This window comes from Cuculus canorus, chromosome 9 (assembly GCF_017976375.1).
Source record: "Cuculus canorus isolate bCucCan1 chromosome 9, bCucCan1.pri, whole genome shotgun sequence".
NCBI lineage: Eukaryota > Metazoa > Chordata > Aves > Cuculiformes > Cuculidae > Cuculus > Cuculus canorus.
This window is the reverse complement of record NC_071409.1, coordinates 2442111-2460474: the sequence shown is the minus strand read 5'-3', so window position 1 is coordinate 2460474 and position 18364 is coordinate 2442111. Positions and strand designations below refer to the sequence as shown.

The following is an 18364-nucleotide window of genomic DNA, read 5'->3' as shown; positions in this document are numbered from 1 at the left end:
CCTCTTCTCCCAAGTGACAGGGGACAGGACTAGAGGGAATGGCCTGAAGCTCCGTCAGGGGAGGTTCAGGTTGGATATCAGAAAAAAATTCTTCACAGTAAGAGTCATTGGGTACTGGAACAGGCTGCCCAGGGAGGTGGTCGAGTCGCCTTCCCTGGAGGTGTTTAAGGAACGGGTGGATGAAGTACTTAGGGACATGGTTTAGGGAGTGTTAGGAACGGTTGGACTCGATGATCCAATGGGTCCTTTCCAACCTTGTGTGATTCTGTGATTCTGTGATTCTGTGATTCTGTGACTAGCAAGATTTTGGTCTCCAAGACTCTCCACATACAGATTTTATTCTGAAGATAGTACGCTGATTCTCAAAGGATAAACCACTGTGAAGTTTGATCTGAAAGCCTCCCTATACCTTTGTCAAGATTTGTTTCAATAATGTGGAATTGAAATGTCACACTGTAGTTACCTTGATGAAATGCAGTTTTGCCTAGAACTATAATTTAATTATGTTTAAGTTATTGCAAGTTTCTTAAGACAGAAGTCGGTGGTAAATAAGAAGGAATCCACAGACATAGACTTGTTTATACCTTTCATCTGTTAACGCTTAAGGTAAGTTATTTGCTGTGTCTCTAAAAGTCAGCATCTTTTCTTTTCTTTCCAGCCTGATTGATGTGCTGCGCAATGAAGCCCGCGTTATGGAAGGCCTGCACAGCTTAGGGATTGAGGGTCTTTCCCTGCACAATGTTCTGAAATTGAACATCCAGCCATCGGATTCTGACTACGCTGTGGACATCAGAAGCCCTGCAATTTCAGTGCGTGTTCTGTTGTGTAAGAAATGCCTTAAGTGCCATTGTGTGGTGCGTTCTTAAGCTCCCAGGGGAACTTTTGTTCTTATCTCACAATTGGCTCAAAACTACTGTGAAGAAGAAAAGAAAAGTAAGGTTATAATTGGCTCTTTTTAAAAAGCTTAACTTTTTATTCATACAGTTCTCAACACAGTGTCTGATTTTAAAATACTTTACAGTCTCAGACTTGAGCAGGAGAATTGTCAATCACTTAAATGCCTTTATTTTTTTTCCTTAGTGGATCAACAATCTTGAAGTTGACAGTCGATATAATTCCTGGCCTTCCAGTGTGCAAGAACTGCTGCGTCCCACATTTCCAGGCGTGATCAGACAAATCAGAAAGAACTTCCATAATTTTGTAAGTAGTAATCTGCCTAGCAAGGAAATGTGCATTTTTGTTTTTTTAACACCAGGGACATTAGCTTTTGCAACTTTCCTACATATATGCTGGATTCCCTGTCACTGAAATATCTTGAGACAGGATGCTTTTCTAAAAGGTTTTATTCTTCTCATACTAGTATGTTATGGGTGAGATTTGGAGATTACAGAGCGTGATTCTCTAGTATTTAGATGCCAAAAAATGCTTCACCAATGGCAAAAACTATCTTGTGATGAGTAAGAATTTGGTGCATTTCAGCTCTGTGATAATAACTGAAATTGGTTAATGAAATCAGAATCATAGAATCACCAGGTTGGAAAAGACCTCTGAGATCATCAAGTCCAACCATACCTATCTGCCACTAAACCATGTCCTTAAGTACCTCATCTACCCATCTTTTAAATACCTCCAGGGATGGTGACTCCACCCCCACCCCGGGCAGCCTCTGCCAGTGCCCGATGACCCTTTTGGTGAAAAATTGTTTCCTAATGTCCAATCTGAACCTCCCCTGGCGCAGCTTGAGGCCATTCCCCCTTCTCCTGTCACCTGGGAGAAGAGACTAGCTCTCCACAACCTCCTTTCAGGTAGTTGAATCCCTCAGATTCATTAATTAGTATTTTCTTAGCACGGTTAAGAGCTCTTCAGCTGTTTCAGTTGGAGAGCGTTCTTGCCCCAGGACTTCCAAAGTTGATCAGTAGGCCTCAGCTTCATTTTGGGTGTCCTTTCAGTCTCTAGGTAAACTATGTAAAGTTAGATCTTGCAAGGAGTTTGTAAATTCTGCACTGTAACTCGTCATGTGGCAGAGTGGCCCTACAGAAAAAAGGACTCGTTATTAGTGGCAAACTGGGACTTGGACCACCTCGAGCCGTGGGGGCGTTAATGTGTTATCTCTTTCTCTGGAGTTCAGTACTTCTAATGCTGAAATTATTAAATGAAAAGGCAACACTTGGGATGAATAAGAGGCCCTAAATTCCTACTGAATGGCTCAGTTCTGTCTGGGTTAAGGCTTGCTCTGAGAGTATCTTGGCAGCATCAGCTCTAGGGGGCTGAGCAAAGCGGTGCTGTGTTCCTCAGCTCTGACCAATGCCTGTCTCCTGTGCACAGCTTAAAGGGAGGATTTGTGTACATGCAGAGGCCTGGATGCTGGGGGATACTGCGGTAAAGATAAAGTGTGTAAGGAGTCTGGTCTCTTCTGGTCAAAGGAGTGGTGCAGACAGGGTATTTTAGATATCAGACTGAAGCTGATAATTAGTGAGCCTCATTTCCCTGGCCATGTATGCAATAGGACTGGTGGTAATTCTGCACTGAGGTGTGAATGAAGCTATTGCTGATCAAAAACCCGTGTCTTGACTTCTTAAGAGAACAGAAACTTTTCACTTGCAATTTATATGCAGGTGCTGATAGTAGATCCTGCTCATGAGACCACAGCAGAATTACTGAATGTGGCAGAGATGTTCTTCAGTAACCACATCCCACTGAGGTAACTGCTATGTTTTAATAGGATTTTTTTACATTAGTTTTATTTTCTGATGTTTGCAATTCTAAAATTTTCATTTCTAGAACTCTGTAGAAATGTCTGGTGTCTTGTCCTGGTGGTTGGGAAAGGCATTTACTGAATGCTGCATGCTATTCTAAATGCTTTGAATATAAATTTTGCTAATAGGAAAAGAAGGTTCAGTTTCTTTAACAGTCCAAAACAAACTGAAAATCAAATAGTTTGGATGAAAAAAAGAGATGAAAAGCAAGATTCCGATGGGCTGATGGTTAGAGATCATACATCCAGAGTTTGATTCCTGGCTGCTCTGCTCAAACTCTTACCAGTCTTCCAGAAAAAACTTTTGTCTAAGGTGGTGATCACAGCTGGCAGTTGTACAAAGAGCTGATTATTCATTAGTGTAATAGAGTGATGATCCAGGGATTTGCTTGATTGCAGGATAGGACTAGTCTTTGTGGTGAATGACTCGGAGGATGTTGACGGGCTTCAGGATCCTGGAGTTGCCCTCCTTAGGGCATACAATTATGCGGCACAAGAAGTGGACAATAATTATGCTTTCCAGACTGTCATGTCTGTAAGTATTCGTTTCAAAGGGAAATAACTGTTCTAATATTTTCCATGTATGTGATACTATATTAATGTGCTAATATGTAGATAATGGAAGAAATTATTCAGGGGATTGAATGAATGCTAGTGCCTCATAATACCTGGTTCTATGTAAAGTGCTTCTGAACCTGAATGAGCGAGACTATGTTTATATCGGACACTTCTGCACATTTTTCTGAGCCTGCCTCTGTTCATTCTGGCAATGAGTTCTAAACTGATGGGTAGCAGATTGAGGGAGGCGATTGTCGCTTCCTACTCTGTTATCGTGAGACCCCACCTAGAGTACTGTGTCCAGTTCTGGAATCCCCAATGTAAGAGGGATATGGAACTGCTGGAGTGGGTCCAGAGGAGACCACAGAGTTGATCCAAGGGCTGGAGCCCCTCTGCCATGAAGACAGACTGAGAGACTCGGGGTTGTTCATCCTGGAGAAGAGGAGGCTCCAGGGAGACCTTAGAGCAGCCTCCCAGTGCTGAGGAGGCTGCAGGAAAGCTGGGCAGGGACTTTACAAGGGCTTTGAGCCCCCTGATCTGGTGGGAGGTGTCCCTGCCCATGGCAGGGAGGTTGGAACTGGATGGGCTTTGAGGTTCCTTCCAACCCAAACCGTTTTGTGATTGTATACTTTCATTGTTATAATTTGCTCTGAACAGTCCCTGCTGCATCCTTTGCCACGTAAAAGGTTGTTATAGGTACTAGCAAATGCATTTTCAGTTGTGGTCTGACATTGTTGTACAAATCTACCAGCTGGGGCCTGCTGTAACATTACACTGCTGGTGACTTGAAGGTAATGACTCGCATTCTCCTTTTGTGTGTGTGTGTATATATATATATATATATATTTGTAAGTCAAAGCAAAACTTAGTGTCTTCAAGAGGGGAACAGTTACCTCCTTTACATGTGAGGTCTGTTGCGTTGTTTGTAAGCATGTCTTGAGTTCTGAAGGGAAGGCCTTCGGATATGCTCTTCTTGAGCACTTTTTCCCCTAAGCACTGCTTACACCCTTGCAAATACCTTTTCTAATTAAAGAGGCAAGTTATCATTTAAAGAAATACATGATATTTACCTCCTTGAAGTGTCACTGGAGCGACTATGAGTTAAAGCAAAATACTTGTAGGAGCTACAAGTGCTTATGAACTAGAAAATAAGAAAAAATATTTTGCAATCTGGCTGTTAGTGCCTTATTATAGTTAGTGGAATACAGGTGACGGGTCAACTTAGCTTTGGTAAGGGAAGGAGCTTTTCAGTTGCAGCTGTGAACTTGTATTTGTGTCCTCTGTTCAGATATATAACAAAGTAAAAACGGGAGATCAACTCAAAGTGGAGCATGTCCTCAGTGTTCTTGAGAAACAGTATCCTTATGTGGAAATCAACAGCATTCTGGGAATTGATTCTGCCTACGATCAAAACAGAAAAGTAAGAATTCATGAAATAGAGCTTTTTTTATTTTCTTCAACACCATTTTGGAAATACAATGATGTATGATTTCGTTATCTATTTCTCTTACTAACCAGGTAACTATTTCGTCATCACATTGGGTGACTTTTAGTAGTACTTTAATAAGTATTTGTGGTCGGCACAAAGCTTTATATGATATATGTATTATATATATATTTTAAAAAATCTCTATGTCTACTACCAGAACAAAGTTAACTTTCATGTTACTCAAAGTCATGCTTTCATTCTGGTCTGGAGACTTCAGTAGAGTTTAAAATCACTTCAAAAAACTCAAGGGAATGGAATGGTTCATAAGAAAAGCAAGGGGCCTAGTGTCTGGAAGGGATTGGTATTGGTTTTCCTTATTGGTGTTTACTGTGTGAGGTAAAGTAATGATGATGGAGTCAAAATGCCCTCCCTGTAGCAAAGAACTCGAGAATCTTCCTCAAATAATTCCTTGAAGTTATTTTTAGGATTGATGCTTTCTTGTATGGAGAAAACTGGGGGAGCAATAAGGATTGGATCACTTGTATGTGAGATGAAGCAGAATTGATTTGGGCCTCTACAGCTTTCTGTTTTTGTGGAATATTCTAAAAGAAAGAGTGAAAATCCTGTCTACCTCAGCTCTGTAGCACTAACGATACTGCTGACACCTATAGGTGTAGGGAATGCAGTCAGGGTTGGGATAGGCTTGTGTGCACGTGTGGTTTCCATCTTCAATGCAGGAAAATGAAGGGGAAAGCGTTTTGAACATTTTGGGCACCTCATTATAAGAAAGACATTGAGATCCTCGAGCGTGTCCAGAGAAGAGCAACGAAGCTGGTTTAGGGGGCTGGAGAACAAGTCTTACGAGGAGCGGCTGAGGGACCTGGCGGTCTTTAGCCTGGAGAAGAGGAGGCTGAGGGGAGACCTTATTACTCTCTACAACTACCTGAAAGGAGGTTGTGGAGAGGAGGGTGTTGGCCTCTTCTCCCAAGTGACAGAGGACAGGACAAGGGGGAATGGCCTCAAGCTCTGCCAGGGGAGGGTCAGATCAGACATCAGGAAAAATTTCTTCACTGAAAGGGCTCTCGAGCACTGGCAGAGGCTGCCCAGGGAGGGGGTGGAGTCCCCATCCATGGAGGGATTTAAAAGGCGGGTAGATGAGGTGCTTAGGGGCATGATTTAGAGGTTGATAGGAATGGTTGGGCTTGATGGTCTCAAAGGTCTTTTCCAACCTAGGGATTCTATGATTCTATGGAAATTAATAGACGGGAGACAGATTTTTGTCTGTCAGGAAAGGCCTTTTCAGTTTACATACGAGACACTAAATTGAACCCAAATGAAACAAAAGCAACAGCCCCTGCCCTGCCCCAAGAAACTCCTAACACATGCAGAGTGCTCAGAGTTCTCCAGAAGCTGGGAGAGGCCTTGCTGCACTGCTGTACCTGCGACCTTTTAGCACAATCACATCTGAAAGCATCGCAGAGCCTTTGGATAAGGAAGGAGGCAGTTTTGCAGTGGTTACATGAAATGGGGACATTTGTCTTGACACAATAAGCTCCTCCCCACAAGTAAATGTTTTTTCACAAGTTTAGGAAACATGTTCTTAAAAATATAAAGAAGCAACCTCTATTCTGCCTTACGTTATAACTGTCACTGCTTACATTGCAGTTACTTCCTTATGCAAAGTCGTGTTTTGTTTCCTGTTGCACGTTTTTTGCTGTTACCAGAAAGTGCTCATTGGAATTAATTTTACAGTACAAACTTAATAGAATATTTGTCACTTCTGTGTTAAGTAATTTTTTTGCTTTGAAACTCTGAAAGACTCTTGTGCGTGTAAGATACAGCAAGCGTCTTATGCACTGCTTAAAATTCATATGTAATGGCTATAAATTGGAGAGGGGCAGATTTAGACTGGACATAAGGAGGAAATTCCTCACAATAAGGGTGGTGAGGCCCTGGCCCAGGTTGCCCAGGGAAGCTGTGGCTGCCCCATCCCTGGAGGTGTTCAAGGCCGGGTTGGATGGGCCTTGGGCAGCCTGAGCCAGTGGGAGATGTCCATGTCAGGGCGTTGGAAATAGATGATCTTTAAGGTCTCTTCCAACTCAAACCGTTCTATGAATATTCTCTGTATCACATAAACCTGGAAGGACATCTTAGCTCGTTTAGAGTAGACTTGTGTGGGTATTGCATGGAAATGTTCTGAACCCTTGTGGTAATGGGCTGATGTGTTAAAGCGCCTTCTTTCCCTGTATTTAGGAAGCGAGAAGTTACTATGAGCAGACGGGTGTAGGTCCTCTCCCTGTGGTGCTGTTCAATGGAATGCCTTTTCAAAGAGATCAGCTGGATCCTGATGACTTAGAAACTGTGACGATGCACAAAATGCTGGAAACCACAAGCATCTTCCAGCGAGCTGTGTACCTGGTAGGTGTCGAGTTTGGCTGTGTTTTTCCAGCATTTGGAAAATCCAACTCAAACGTCCATGAGTATGCAATACACAAGATGACTTAACTTGGATTGTTTCTTGGTTTCTTGTTGGGTATTTTTTTGTGTATGTTGCATTTTTGTTGTGGCGTTGTTTTTTTGTTTTAAGTTCTCTGGGGCAAATATACCTGTGAAATAACACATATTGCTTCCTTCTTCTTTCCTTCAGGGTGAATTATCTAATGACCAAGATGTGGTTGAGTATATTATGAACCAGCCGAACGTTGTTCCAAGAATTAATTCAAGAATCTTAATGTCTGACAGAGAGTACCTAGATCTGACAGGAATGAGTAAGGGATACTTTTAATTGCATTAAACCTGAAGTATCTGAGTCAGAGACTTTGAAGACTGCTGTCCTGATGGAATGCTTTAGAGGCAAAGTGTTAACAGCCTCCCAAGTGATGTTCCAGTCCTGGTGCTGGGGGAGGTGTTATGGGCAATAGTAACATTATTGTCTGGATTTTGATTTTATACAAACCTTGAGGGGACTGTGAGTCATGAAGCTGAGAAATTAGCAATGCTAGCAGAAGCCAAGAACAGTTATATAATGATAAAGCAACAGCTTGTTTCTTATTTCTAACCTTCTTTTGAGCTGAGATTGATGGTCATCTCTGAAATTACTTAAGATTCAGTGGAGATTTTCATGGCTAAATGTATTAACACCCAATGCAGTGACTCTGCGGTATAATGACAGTATTGCAAAAACACTTGTACAACCACCTCCTTTGAGTTGTTTGAAAAATAGTAACACAGTGGAATTTTAAGTGTATATTATTTACATAAATTAACTTCAACTGAATGAGACTTTAATGAATTCTTTCAGCTGAATTCTGCATATCAAATATGCAATGTAGTTTTTAATGTAACTTATGAGACAAGAATGTAACTTTTGAGGCAACAAAAATATAATCATTGGCTTATATATTAGCTGTGGAAATGAGAGGTAAAAAGGAGTATCGTGAGGAACAAAATGGGATGTGTTCTTAATGTTCTGGTAATAGCAGTGATTTTTCTTTCATTGTGCATGAAAGAATTGCTTTAGCATCTCATTCTTCTTCTGTTCCTCAGATAACTTTTACGTGGATGACTTTGCTCGATTTACCACATTGGATTCCAAAGATAAGACAGCTGCTGTTGCAAACAGCATGACCTACTTAACAAAGAAAGGTATTGTCTGCAGTGGTTTATGAACCCAAATCTAATCTTACCTGTCTTTCCAAGCTTATACACAGTACTCGGCACACACATGGAACCTCCTTCAGGCCTGTGGGGGGTAAAAGAGTTTTTTTTAATAAGGCATGACATTTACATGGAAGAAGAATGCTCTCCTCTTTAAATCCAGCCTTCAATGAATAATGAAGTCCTACCCAGCCTGTTTTTAGTGGTCATTTGCAATCCAGCAGAAATGCAGCAGTGTAAACTTTGGTCCTGCAGTGACACTGACTGGACAAATACAAAAGGGATTCAGTAATAGCTCTGTCTCATCATTCACAGTTACTAACAGTTATGTGCATTCAGAAGTAGATTGTTATTACCCGTTATTAAGACAGCAACCTGCTGGATTTATTGCTCAAGTGCTTTGTCAGTGACAGTATTGCTTTATTCCAGTTATAAATAAAGTCTTCTCTTAGTGTTCAAACTCAGCCGTACTTCTCAATGTAAGGAATGCACGCACAGACATCATACAGAGCTTAATCAGGCCTTTCCTGTATCCATTTCAGTTGAGTGTCGTAAATCAGCTGCTGTCGTTTGAACCAATTCTTCTTGTTCCTGTCTGTCACCTTTGCTAGACTCACAAGTTTCCCCAGTACATGCATGCCTTGCCTTGCCTCAAATGTTCCCGTTGTTCCCTCTGGCTCTTACTTGCCCTTGGTTCATGTTCAGTCACTTAGATCTGAAGAAGTTTCTTGTTTTCCCTTTGCAGACTATTAATTAAATCTGTACCTCCGCACGTTCGTTTGAAGGCGTGCATTAATTTGGAATCCCAGGTTTGCGTCACTGCCTCTTCTGTCACTTAAGATATTTAATAACTGGGATCTGATTACAGTAATACCGTAGCACATTTATTTTCTAAAATAATAAGAAAGTTATGTGTGTTGCTGTCTCGGCAACGGTGCTGAGTAGCCCTGTCATGCTAGCTTTAAAAGAGGCATGATAACAGAAAAGGTTAATGTCCAAGTCGTAATGGCATGGCACTTTTGCAAACCGTCTTTAGAACGATGCTAGTGTAGTATGAAACTGGTAATATGTACTATAATTAGTGCTGCAGCATGAAAATAAAGCATCGATCTATTTGAGGGGAAGAAAAAGTCAAAGTTTATTCTAATAAAATTATCACAAACTAGGACTTGAACGTTAGTAATTCGCTTATGCTCAATGCTGCAGCTTCTTGATACTATAAAATTATTAATGTCTCTCTCCTTTCCCCCTTTCCTTTCTGCTTTTTGACCAGGAATGTCTTCCAAGGAGATCTATGGTAACTCATGCTTTAGCATTTCCTATGTTGTTGGTGGGAGAAGTTTTTGGTTCCTTTTATAACACTGGCTTTTGAACCAGCAAGCAATGAAGAAAGCTGTTTAAATGCATGTTTGCTTCAGCACTTTTTTTTTTATATAAAACTGATTTTGTGAACTAAGAGCTTCAGTATGAAGAAGCGGTATGTCTGTACCATAGTTGGAATTTGTAAGTTATTTATAAGTTCCTTTGTAATTTCTAAATTAAAAAAATAGAAAAGAAAAAAAAATGGCTCAAAACCAATGATGCATGTTGTCCCATGGAACAGCATGTTTTCTGAATGAGGTAAATGAAACCTGATATAGTACCAACACTATTATTCTTGTCTTGCTAGACTTCATAGCTTTGCTTCATCCATATCTTCCTATGTAATTTTACTTTATTTTAAACCTCTGCATGTGCATCATATTTTTCCTCCAAACGAGGAAAAACTGTATCTTTCCTTCCCTTCACCCTCAAATTTCTCCCACTCTTTTGTTTTTTAATTGCAGATGATTCCTTTGTTAGACCAGTTACTTTTTGGATTGTTGGTGATTTTGACAAACCTTCGGGGAGGCAATTGTTGTACGATGCAATTAAACATCAGGTAGGCAATGTTTTCATTGGAATGGATTAGTAGAAGCTTGAAAAACATAAGTTGTGCTTCTTCCTGTTGTATGACCTGGGGAGACTGGTTCTTCCTGCAGGGTCCCTAATTTCCAGCCTCATCATATCCGCAGGGGTTGGAACACGACTGACCTCCTTGTCCTAGGGCAGAATCGCCTCTTGGCACTGTGCTAATACAATACAGAAAAGAAGTTCTCTTTAAGCCCGTGGTTCTAAATTGAAGGTGTCTGTGTTTTGGTTAGTGGGAAAACTGATGACTGCAAACTAACAAGATCACGCTTAGATATCACCTAGATATCTCAGTCTGACCGTTTTAGTGGTTTAGTTTGCAGTGACTCTGAAAGAAAGTCCCCGAACCCCAAAATGAATCATAGAATCATAGAATAGTTTGGGTTGGAAGAGACCTTAAAGCCCATCCAGTTCCACCCCCTGCCATGGGCAGGGACACCTCCCACTGGATCAGGCTGCCCAAGGCCCATCCAACCTGGCCTGGAACCCCTCCAGGGATGGGGCAGCCACAGCTTCCTTGGGCAACCTGGGCCAGGGCCTCACCACCACTCTCATCGTGAAGAAATTCCTCCTTATGTTCAGTCTAAATCTCTCCCTCTCCAATTTGTACCCACTGCCCCTCATCCTATCCCCACAAGCCTTTGTGAACAGCCCCTCCCCAGCTTTCTTGTAGCCTCTTCGGGTACTGGAAGGTCGCTGAACCTGAACCTTGCTGTCTGCTCTGTCTCTTTTGTTCCAGGAAGATAACTGAATCATAAAATAGGTAGCTTACTCCAAATCACTGTTTTGTGAGACCTCTGAGGTGGCCATAGTCGCGTATCTTGTGTGTAGCACAGTATTTAGATGATTCCTGTCACAGTGGTGCCTACATGTAAACGAAGCACTTGATGTTAAATTAGTTCATAGAGTCATAGAATCACCAGGTTGGAAAAAAAACTCTGAGATCATCAAGTCCAACCATTTCTATCTGCTACTAAACCATGTGCTGTGATTTACCTAATTTGGAATCTCATTTTCTAATTAAGAAACACGAAGCTTTTACTATAGAGTTTATTATAATTGACCACTACTTCTCATTTAAAACACACCTGAAAACAAAAACTTTTCTAATGCGTGTTTTGTTAAACACAGAAATCCAGCAATAATGTTCGCATAAGCATGATTAACAACCCCAGTGAAGATCCAAACAGCCAGAACACGCTTGTCGCTAGAGCCATATGGGCGGCTCTGCAGACACAAACGTCAAATAATGCCAAGAACTTCATCACCAAAATGGCAAAAGAAGAAAATGCAAAGGCTCTGGAGGCAGGAGCTGATGTCTTAGAATTTGCTGTTGGGGTAAGCTTGTTTGCTGGCATTTACAAAGGTACTTGGCTTGTTCTGCTAACGGATTGTTTTGTGTGGTGTGTTCGTGTGCAGAAGATCCAGTACCAGTGGAGAGTAGTAATGGTATTTCTGGGGGTGGTGGGTTTTTTTCCCTGAAAGGTAAACTTACCTAAATAGAATAGTCCTTCTGAAAATAAAGTAAATTTTCATACACATCAAAGCTGCATAACTTTGAAAAATCAAAAGGAGTGCGGTTTCAGGGTCTGCTTAAGCGAGTCTGTTATTTCTTGGGGGAGTGAGAGAGAACTGTAATCTTCTTAAAAAAATAGGAAAGAATTTACAGTTACGTTTCTCAAAGTAAGTTTAAAAAAAGCTAAGAATCACTTAAAAAAGTGAGTATCGCTTAAGAACAGAAGAACAGAACAACTGGTGTAAGTAGCAACAATTAGCAGGGCCGTGACCCTTCACGTCGTAAGCTGGGTTAATGTTTGAAGACAACAGACAAAACCAGGTCTAAGACCACAAAGAAAAAGGGCCTGTGGATAAATTTCAGCAAGATATAAAAATGTTCTTAAACGGAAACAAAGAAATGCATTTGAGAAGTGTGCGGGGGTGTACTTTTCTTCCTGTTTCCATGTGGAGTATTCTTTTTTTTTCAGGGGATGGATATCAATATTTTCAAAGAAGCCTTTGAATCTCCCAGGGTGGATTTTATCCTATCCCATGCTATATACTGCAGAGATGTCCTGAAGCTGAAGAAGGGGCAGAGAGCTGTGATCAGCAACGGAAGGGTGAGATCAATCAGCCAACGGTAAAAGAGAGATTCCCCATGTGGGAAAGAAGGAAGCAGACCTTGAGCAACGGAGTCTGGGGACCAGACAGAGTCTCAGCCTTCTTTAGGTGTCAGCAGTCTGTAGGACTGCTTCAAGTTTGATTTATTCAGACCTGCAATGACCTTTTCTTTTGCGTGCCGTTAGTCATTGGCATTTTGTACAAATTCAGATGTCTCTACTCTCGTGTTGGCAGTGAATTGAGTCCAGAGGGAGAAAGGGATGATAAATTTGAAGGGCTGTGTTGCTTCAGTTCATCGGGTAAAATGCTGCTGCGTCAAGGTGCCTTGGTCTCTTCCAGCAGCTCTTTTTGCAGTCACCAGTTGGATCAGGCGAATGATGTTACAGCAGTATTTCACTGCAAAAAATTAAACCCTGACTGTGTACAGCATTCTGTTTTCTGCTGTCATCTGATTCCTACTTAGGGGAAAAAAAACCAAGTTCCAGTGGTTACTGCATACTTTAATGGGTTAAAAATTCCAAGTGATGAGCTGTGGTATTCTGTTTCTCTCATTAGCAAACCAGCAAGAATTATCTAGGTAGCTTTTAGGCTTCCGAAGGCTGTAGGAGTGAGATTTGCTGGAATTTTGCTGGACTCGTAGAATTGCCTTGGTATTCCATTGCCCTTTCAAGAGGTAGTATTGCACGTATAATTTATTTATGCCAAACTTTTGCAAACCAAGCACTCGGTGACAATTTTAAGCATGCATTTTATGCCTACGTCTGTGACTCTTGGCTTTGAGTAGCTAGACTTACCTGTTAAACTGCTGCCATTGACATTAATGTTGGCCTAAACAGTTGATACCCACCAAGACTGGGTGGAGTATTTATTTAATACAGCTTTGAATTTTGTTTCAGTGTAACCCTTTACCTAATAATGTTGATTCTGCTTTCTTTTGTAGATTATTGGCCCATTAGAGGATGGCGAGATGTTCAATCAGGATGATTTTCATCTCCTTGAGAATATCATACTAAAGACGTCAGGACAGAAAATCAAAGCTCAGATTCAGCAGCTGGGATTCGAAGAAGATCTGTAAGTAAACGTGAAGAGGCTTACAAAAAAGTGGTGGTACTCTGATAATGTGACTTCCTACAGCCTGGAGAAAGCTTTATCAAGCACACTCCGGATAGGAGCCATAAATAAACGTGTGTGTTTGTATGGTCAAGGCTCAGCTATTCGGAGCTGGTGCATTAGCTTGTAATGGAAGTTGGAGGAGTTTTTTGGCCAGAGCCTCAGTGACAAGCAGCAAGAAACTGAGACGGTGCCCAAGTGTGCAGGAATTTGCTATAGAACCATTCAGGAAAACACGGAACAGTAAATGTATCAGTACATGCTGAGATAGTCCCTGGATTGCAGTAGCACAGCCTGCTGTCTTATCTGAGGAGTTCAGGAAGTGGTTTCTTGAATTGGTGACGAGGGGGGATACAGTTGGACTGGAAAAATGAAAAATGAAGGAAGAGATGCATCTTATGGGGGGTAGTTAGTGTTTTTGCTGCATTCATCTTGATGAAGTTTCATTCAAGGCTTAGTTGACGCTGGTTGGCGACAACTTCACCAACAGAGATGATGTTTGTACACAGAGAAAAGTCGTTTGGTGCTGTGGGATGTGTTACAAAGTGGTATGAATTGTTGCACGTTATTGCATTTCTTCTTCAAAATGTTTTCTGCACCTGATTCTCTTTCTTCTCCTCTAAATGGAACAGAAACATAACTTCTCATCAATATTAAGGCCTTCAGACATCTTGTAGGCTTTTCCCCTAGCTAAATCTTAACTGACACGCTGCTTTAAACCATTTGCCTCCAATATGTCAGGGATTCAGAACTCATCTGTAGGATTACTGCGGTATTGATTTAAAAGTAGAAAGAAGGGAAGAAAATGAGACTCTGGAGTATGCTTCCCAACTCTGTTTGCAGTTCAGCTAGATGCTCCTTAGTAGAGAGATAAGACTTACTTTGGTGATATATTTCACTGTCAGTACTATGGAATTATGTAAAGTGCTTAAAAAAGAGAAACAGTAGGAAAAGAGAAAGAGATAAGGAAATGAAAATTATAGTTCTAGGTAATTATTGCAAACAGCATAGATGTGGGCGAATCAAAAGGAATTCATCTTCAGGTTCAAAAGAACATATGCCACTGTCTTCAAAACTAAAGTCTGGAGGTGTGTGTTTGCGTGTTGAAGCTTATGGCTAAGAAGACAGTTTCTCCTGTGTTTAGCATTACATTGTTCCGTGCTGGTGCTTACTCTTAGAGGCTGGTCAAGTAAGTTAAACGTGAGATCTTTTGTGCGGAAAATCTTGTGTGATTCTGAACCTTAGGAGGACAGGTTTTTAACAGCATTCCAAACACTTATGTATCCATTGCTGTGCTCGAAATCAAAAGAGGAGTGAGGATGATAGGGAAGAGGCAGGGAGCGTGGTTTGAACATTGACTGGTTTTGGATGGGACAGTAGTTTCGTGGTTCGAATACTGCCAGAGTATTTTGAAAGCTTTTGAAATGATCTGCTGCATTGGAAAACACTGTACAACGTGGCAGATTTTGCTGACCTTTGGTTTTGGTATGAACAGTTTAAACAGATGTGACTATAAATCTGAGACTTACTTAAAGGTCTGTTAGCTTTTCCTGAGTTAAGTTATAGTATTGCTTCCTTTTACCAGGTCATGTAGTGATAGGATGAGGGGGAATGGCTTCAAATTGGAAGGGGGAAGATTTAGATTAGACATTAGGAAGAAATTCTTCACAATAAGGGTGGTGAGACTGGCCCAGGTTGCCCAGGGAAGCTGTGGCTGCCCCATCCCTGGAGGTGTTCCAGGCCAGGGTGGATGGCCTTGGGCAGCCTGAGCCAGTGGGAGGTGTCCCTGCCCATGGCAGGGGGGTGGAACTGGATGATCTTTAAGGTCCCTTCCAACCCAAACCATTCTATGATTTTTGGCAAAGCTATGATGTGCAAATCAATTTTTACTGAACCTTCAAGAAGTTTTACATTTTCAAGGTTAAATATATTCTCAAAATACTAGACTGACAATTTATGGGAATAATAAAAAGGAAAAAGTTGTCAGAAGTTGCTTTCTTTTACTGATAGGACCCCTCTCTCAAAAGTTTCTCTATGTTCAGTGTTGCTTTCTGGTTCCTGGAGCTGAAGGGTAAAATGGGAAGACTGCTGTGCAATAAGGGTTTGATTTGAATCGCTTACAGGTCTGGGAGATGTCGAAGTTCAGGAATGCGGAGCCTGTTGTGTCGCTGACCCCAAAGCTGCTCTGTATTTGTTGCAGAGTGAAACCCTCTGGTACCCTCTGTAATGAGGCTGCAACCGGCTTAAATTAATGGCAGATTAAAGCCTTAAATATGTTTAAATCTTCAGAGCTTGTGCAGAGAGGCAGTAGAAGTGTAAGTTTGTGTATCGGAATTTAGCCTGACTTCTCTTTGCTGCTAACCGGCAGAAATGTGATAGGGATACACGTTTTCTGAGTATCTGTAAACATTTTCTTTCCTTTTTTTCTCTTCAGTGCAAGTGACTTGGTAATGAAGGTGGATGCTCTTCTTTCTGCTCAACCAAAAGGAGAGGCTCGGATTGAATACCACTTTTTTGAAGAACGATACAGGTATAAGATTGCTGGAATTTGCTGCGCAATATGCTTCTCCTTGTCTTTTAATGTTTCAATGGTTTTAAGTTGCTTTAAAATTAACAACTAAAAAATCCCACTAGCAATGGGGGAGTCCCCAACAGTTTTAAGGTCACAGGGAGATTCCAGAATCTAATTTTGTCTGTCTGCTTACCTCTGTACGCTTACATGTCTATTTTACATAGTTTCAGGAGGAGCATAGCATTTAGAAAGTAATTTGGTTTCAGAATGAGATGAACAGTGTTTTTCCTATTTTTATCCATACATTTGGTACCTTAAAATTGTTTTTTCTCTTGTTTAGTGCAGTTAAACTGAGACCAAAAGAAGGAGAGACGTACTTTGATGTTGTGGCTATTGTTGATCCGGTGACCAGAGATGCTCAAAGACTTGCTCCGTTGCTTTTGGTACGTGTGCAGTGTTGTAATGCACGTTGTGGCAATTTCAGAATGTTGTCTCGGGGAATCATAGAATCCCTAGGTTAGAAAAGACCTTTGAGATCATCAAGCCCAACCGTACCTGTCCTCTACTGAACCATATCCCTAAGCACTTCATCTACCCGCCTTTTAAATCCCTCCAGGAATGGGGACTCAGACACCTCCCTGAGCAGCCTCTGTCAGTGCCCAAGAACCCTTTTGTGAAAAAGTTATTCCTGATGTCCAGTCTGAACCTTCCGTGGTGCAGCTTGAGGCCATTTCCTCTTCTCCTATTACCTGTCACTTGGGCGAAGAGTCCAGCATCCACTTCTCTCAGTTCTGTCTTATTTTTTTCAATTGTGGAATGTCTGAGTGGTGAGCAGTGGCCTTCCAATGGTGTGTCTAAGTTGCACAATACAATAATTAGTGGGAAAACTAATGACACTATACTACAAACTAACAAGATCATACTTAGCTATCACCTAGGTAGCTCTCAGTTTCACCATTTTAATGGTTTAGTTTTAGCTCTCAGTTTCACCATTTTAATGGTTTAGTTTGCAATGAATCTGAAAGAAAGTCCCTCAACCCCAAAATGAATCATCGAATGGTTTGGGTTGGAAAGGACCTTAAAGGTCATCCAGTTCCAATCCCCCTGCCATGGGCAGGGATACCTCCCACTGGATCAGGCTGCCTAAGGCCTATCCAACCTGGCCTGGAACACCTCCAGGGATGGGTTCTTAACACCACCAAATGAAAGGTGGGCGCGGTGAAGCAAACGATGAGAAGGGAGGATTGAGAGGAGACATCTTTCTTTGTGGCGTTGTCTGTAAGAAGAGTGGTCAGCTTTCCTAGTTAGCGTTTTAAGAGATTTGTGTTTCTCATTTCTTTAGGTTTTGAACCAATTGATAAATATGAACCTACGAGTGTTTATGAACTGTCAGTCCAAGCTTTCTGACATGCCACTGAAAAGGTAAGCAATGCTGTGCCAAGGTCTGAGAGGGGAGAGAAAGAAAAACCTGTTGGAATGTGGGAGCACAGAAACACAGTCAGATGTCCTAAAGGAAATCTCAATAATTGCTTTGAGCTCATTTATTTAATAGCATGATTTCCCACAGAGAATCTGGGAATTTGTGGATAGCATGAGGCAGTTTGCTGGTTTACAAGTTGGATGCGGTTTTATATATATAAAGGTTAAATAACTTGCCAGTCTTAATCATATGATCATAGAATAGTTTGCGTTGGAAGGGACCTTAAAGATCATCCAGTTCCAACCCCCCTGCCATGGGCGGGGAATCAGGCTGCCCAAGGCCCATCCAACCTGGCCTTGAACACCTCCAGGGATGGGGCAGCCACAGCTTCCCTGGGCAACCTGGGCCAGGGCCTCACCACCCTCATTGTGAAGAAATTCCTCCTTGTGTCTAGTCTAAATCTGCCGCTCTCCAGTTTATACCCAAGGTCCCTCATCCTATCACCACAAGTCTTTGTGAACAGTCCCTCCCCAGCTTTCTTGTAGCCCCTTCAGGCACTGGAAGGTCACTCTAAGATCTCCTCGCAGCCTTCTGTTCTCCAGGCTGAACAACCCCAACTCTCTCAGCTTGTCCACATATGGGATGTGCTCCAGCCCTCCGATCATCCTTGTAGCCTCCTCTGGACACATTCCAACAGCTCCACATCCTTCTTGTGTCCAGTTCTGGAATCTTCAACATAATATTCCAGATGAGGTCTCACAAGAAAGGAATAGAGGGGCAGAATCCCCCCTCTCGCCCTGCTGGCCACACTGCTTTGGATGCAGCCCAGGACACGGTTGGCGTTGTGGGCTGTGA

The 18364-nt window shown here is 41.8% G+C and overlaps 1 protein-coding gene across 4 annotated transcripts in view; it reads left to right on the top strand.

Annotated features, from left to right (window-relative positions):
- Positions 1-18364, top strand: part of UGGT1 (UDP-glucose glycoprotein glucosyltransferase 1) — a 49159-nt gene that overhangs the window by 15522 nt on the left and 15273 nt on the right. For 3 of the 4 annotated variants that reach the window (XM_054074573.1, XM_054074575.1, XM_054074571.1), the window contains 16 exons: positions 659-809; positions 1081-1200; positions 2616-2701; positions 3155-3290; positions 4602-4733; positions 6996-7160; positions 7390-7510; positions 8289-8387; positions 9673-9696; positions 10226-10320; positions 11481-11687; positions 12335-12466; positions 13408-13538; positions 16012-16107; positions 16430-16532; positions 17432-17511. In XM_054074573.1, coding sequence (XP_053930548.1) covers positions 659-809; positions 1081-1200; positions 2616-2701; positions 3155-3290; positions 4602-4733; positions 6996-7160; positions 7390-7510; positions 8289-8387; positions 9673-9696; positions 10226-10320; positions 11481-11687; positions 12335-12466; positions 13408-13538; positions 16012-16107; positions 16430-16532; positions 17432-17511 — 1878 coding nt within the window. The remainder of the gene's footprint in view (positions 1-658; positions 810-1080; positions 1201-2615; positions 2702-3154; positions 3291-4601; positions 4734-6995; positions 7161-7389; positions 7511-8288; positions 8388-9672; positions 9697-10225; positions 10321-11480; positions 11688-12334; positions 12467-13407; positions 13539-16011; positions 16108-16429; positions 16533-17431; positions 17512-18364) is intronic. The other variant, XM_054074574.1, reaches the window with a different exon arrangement.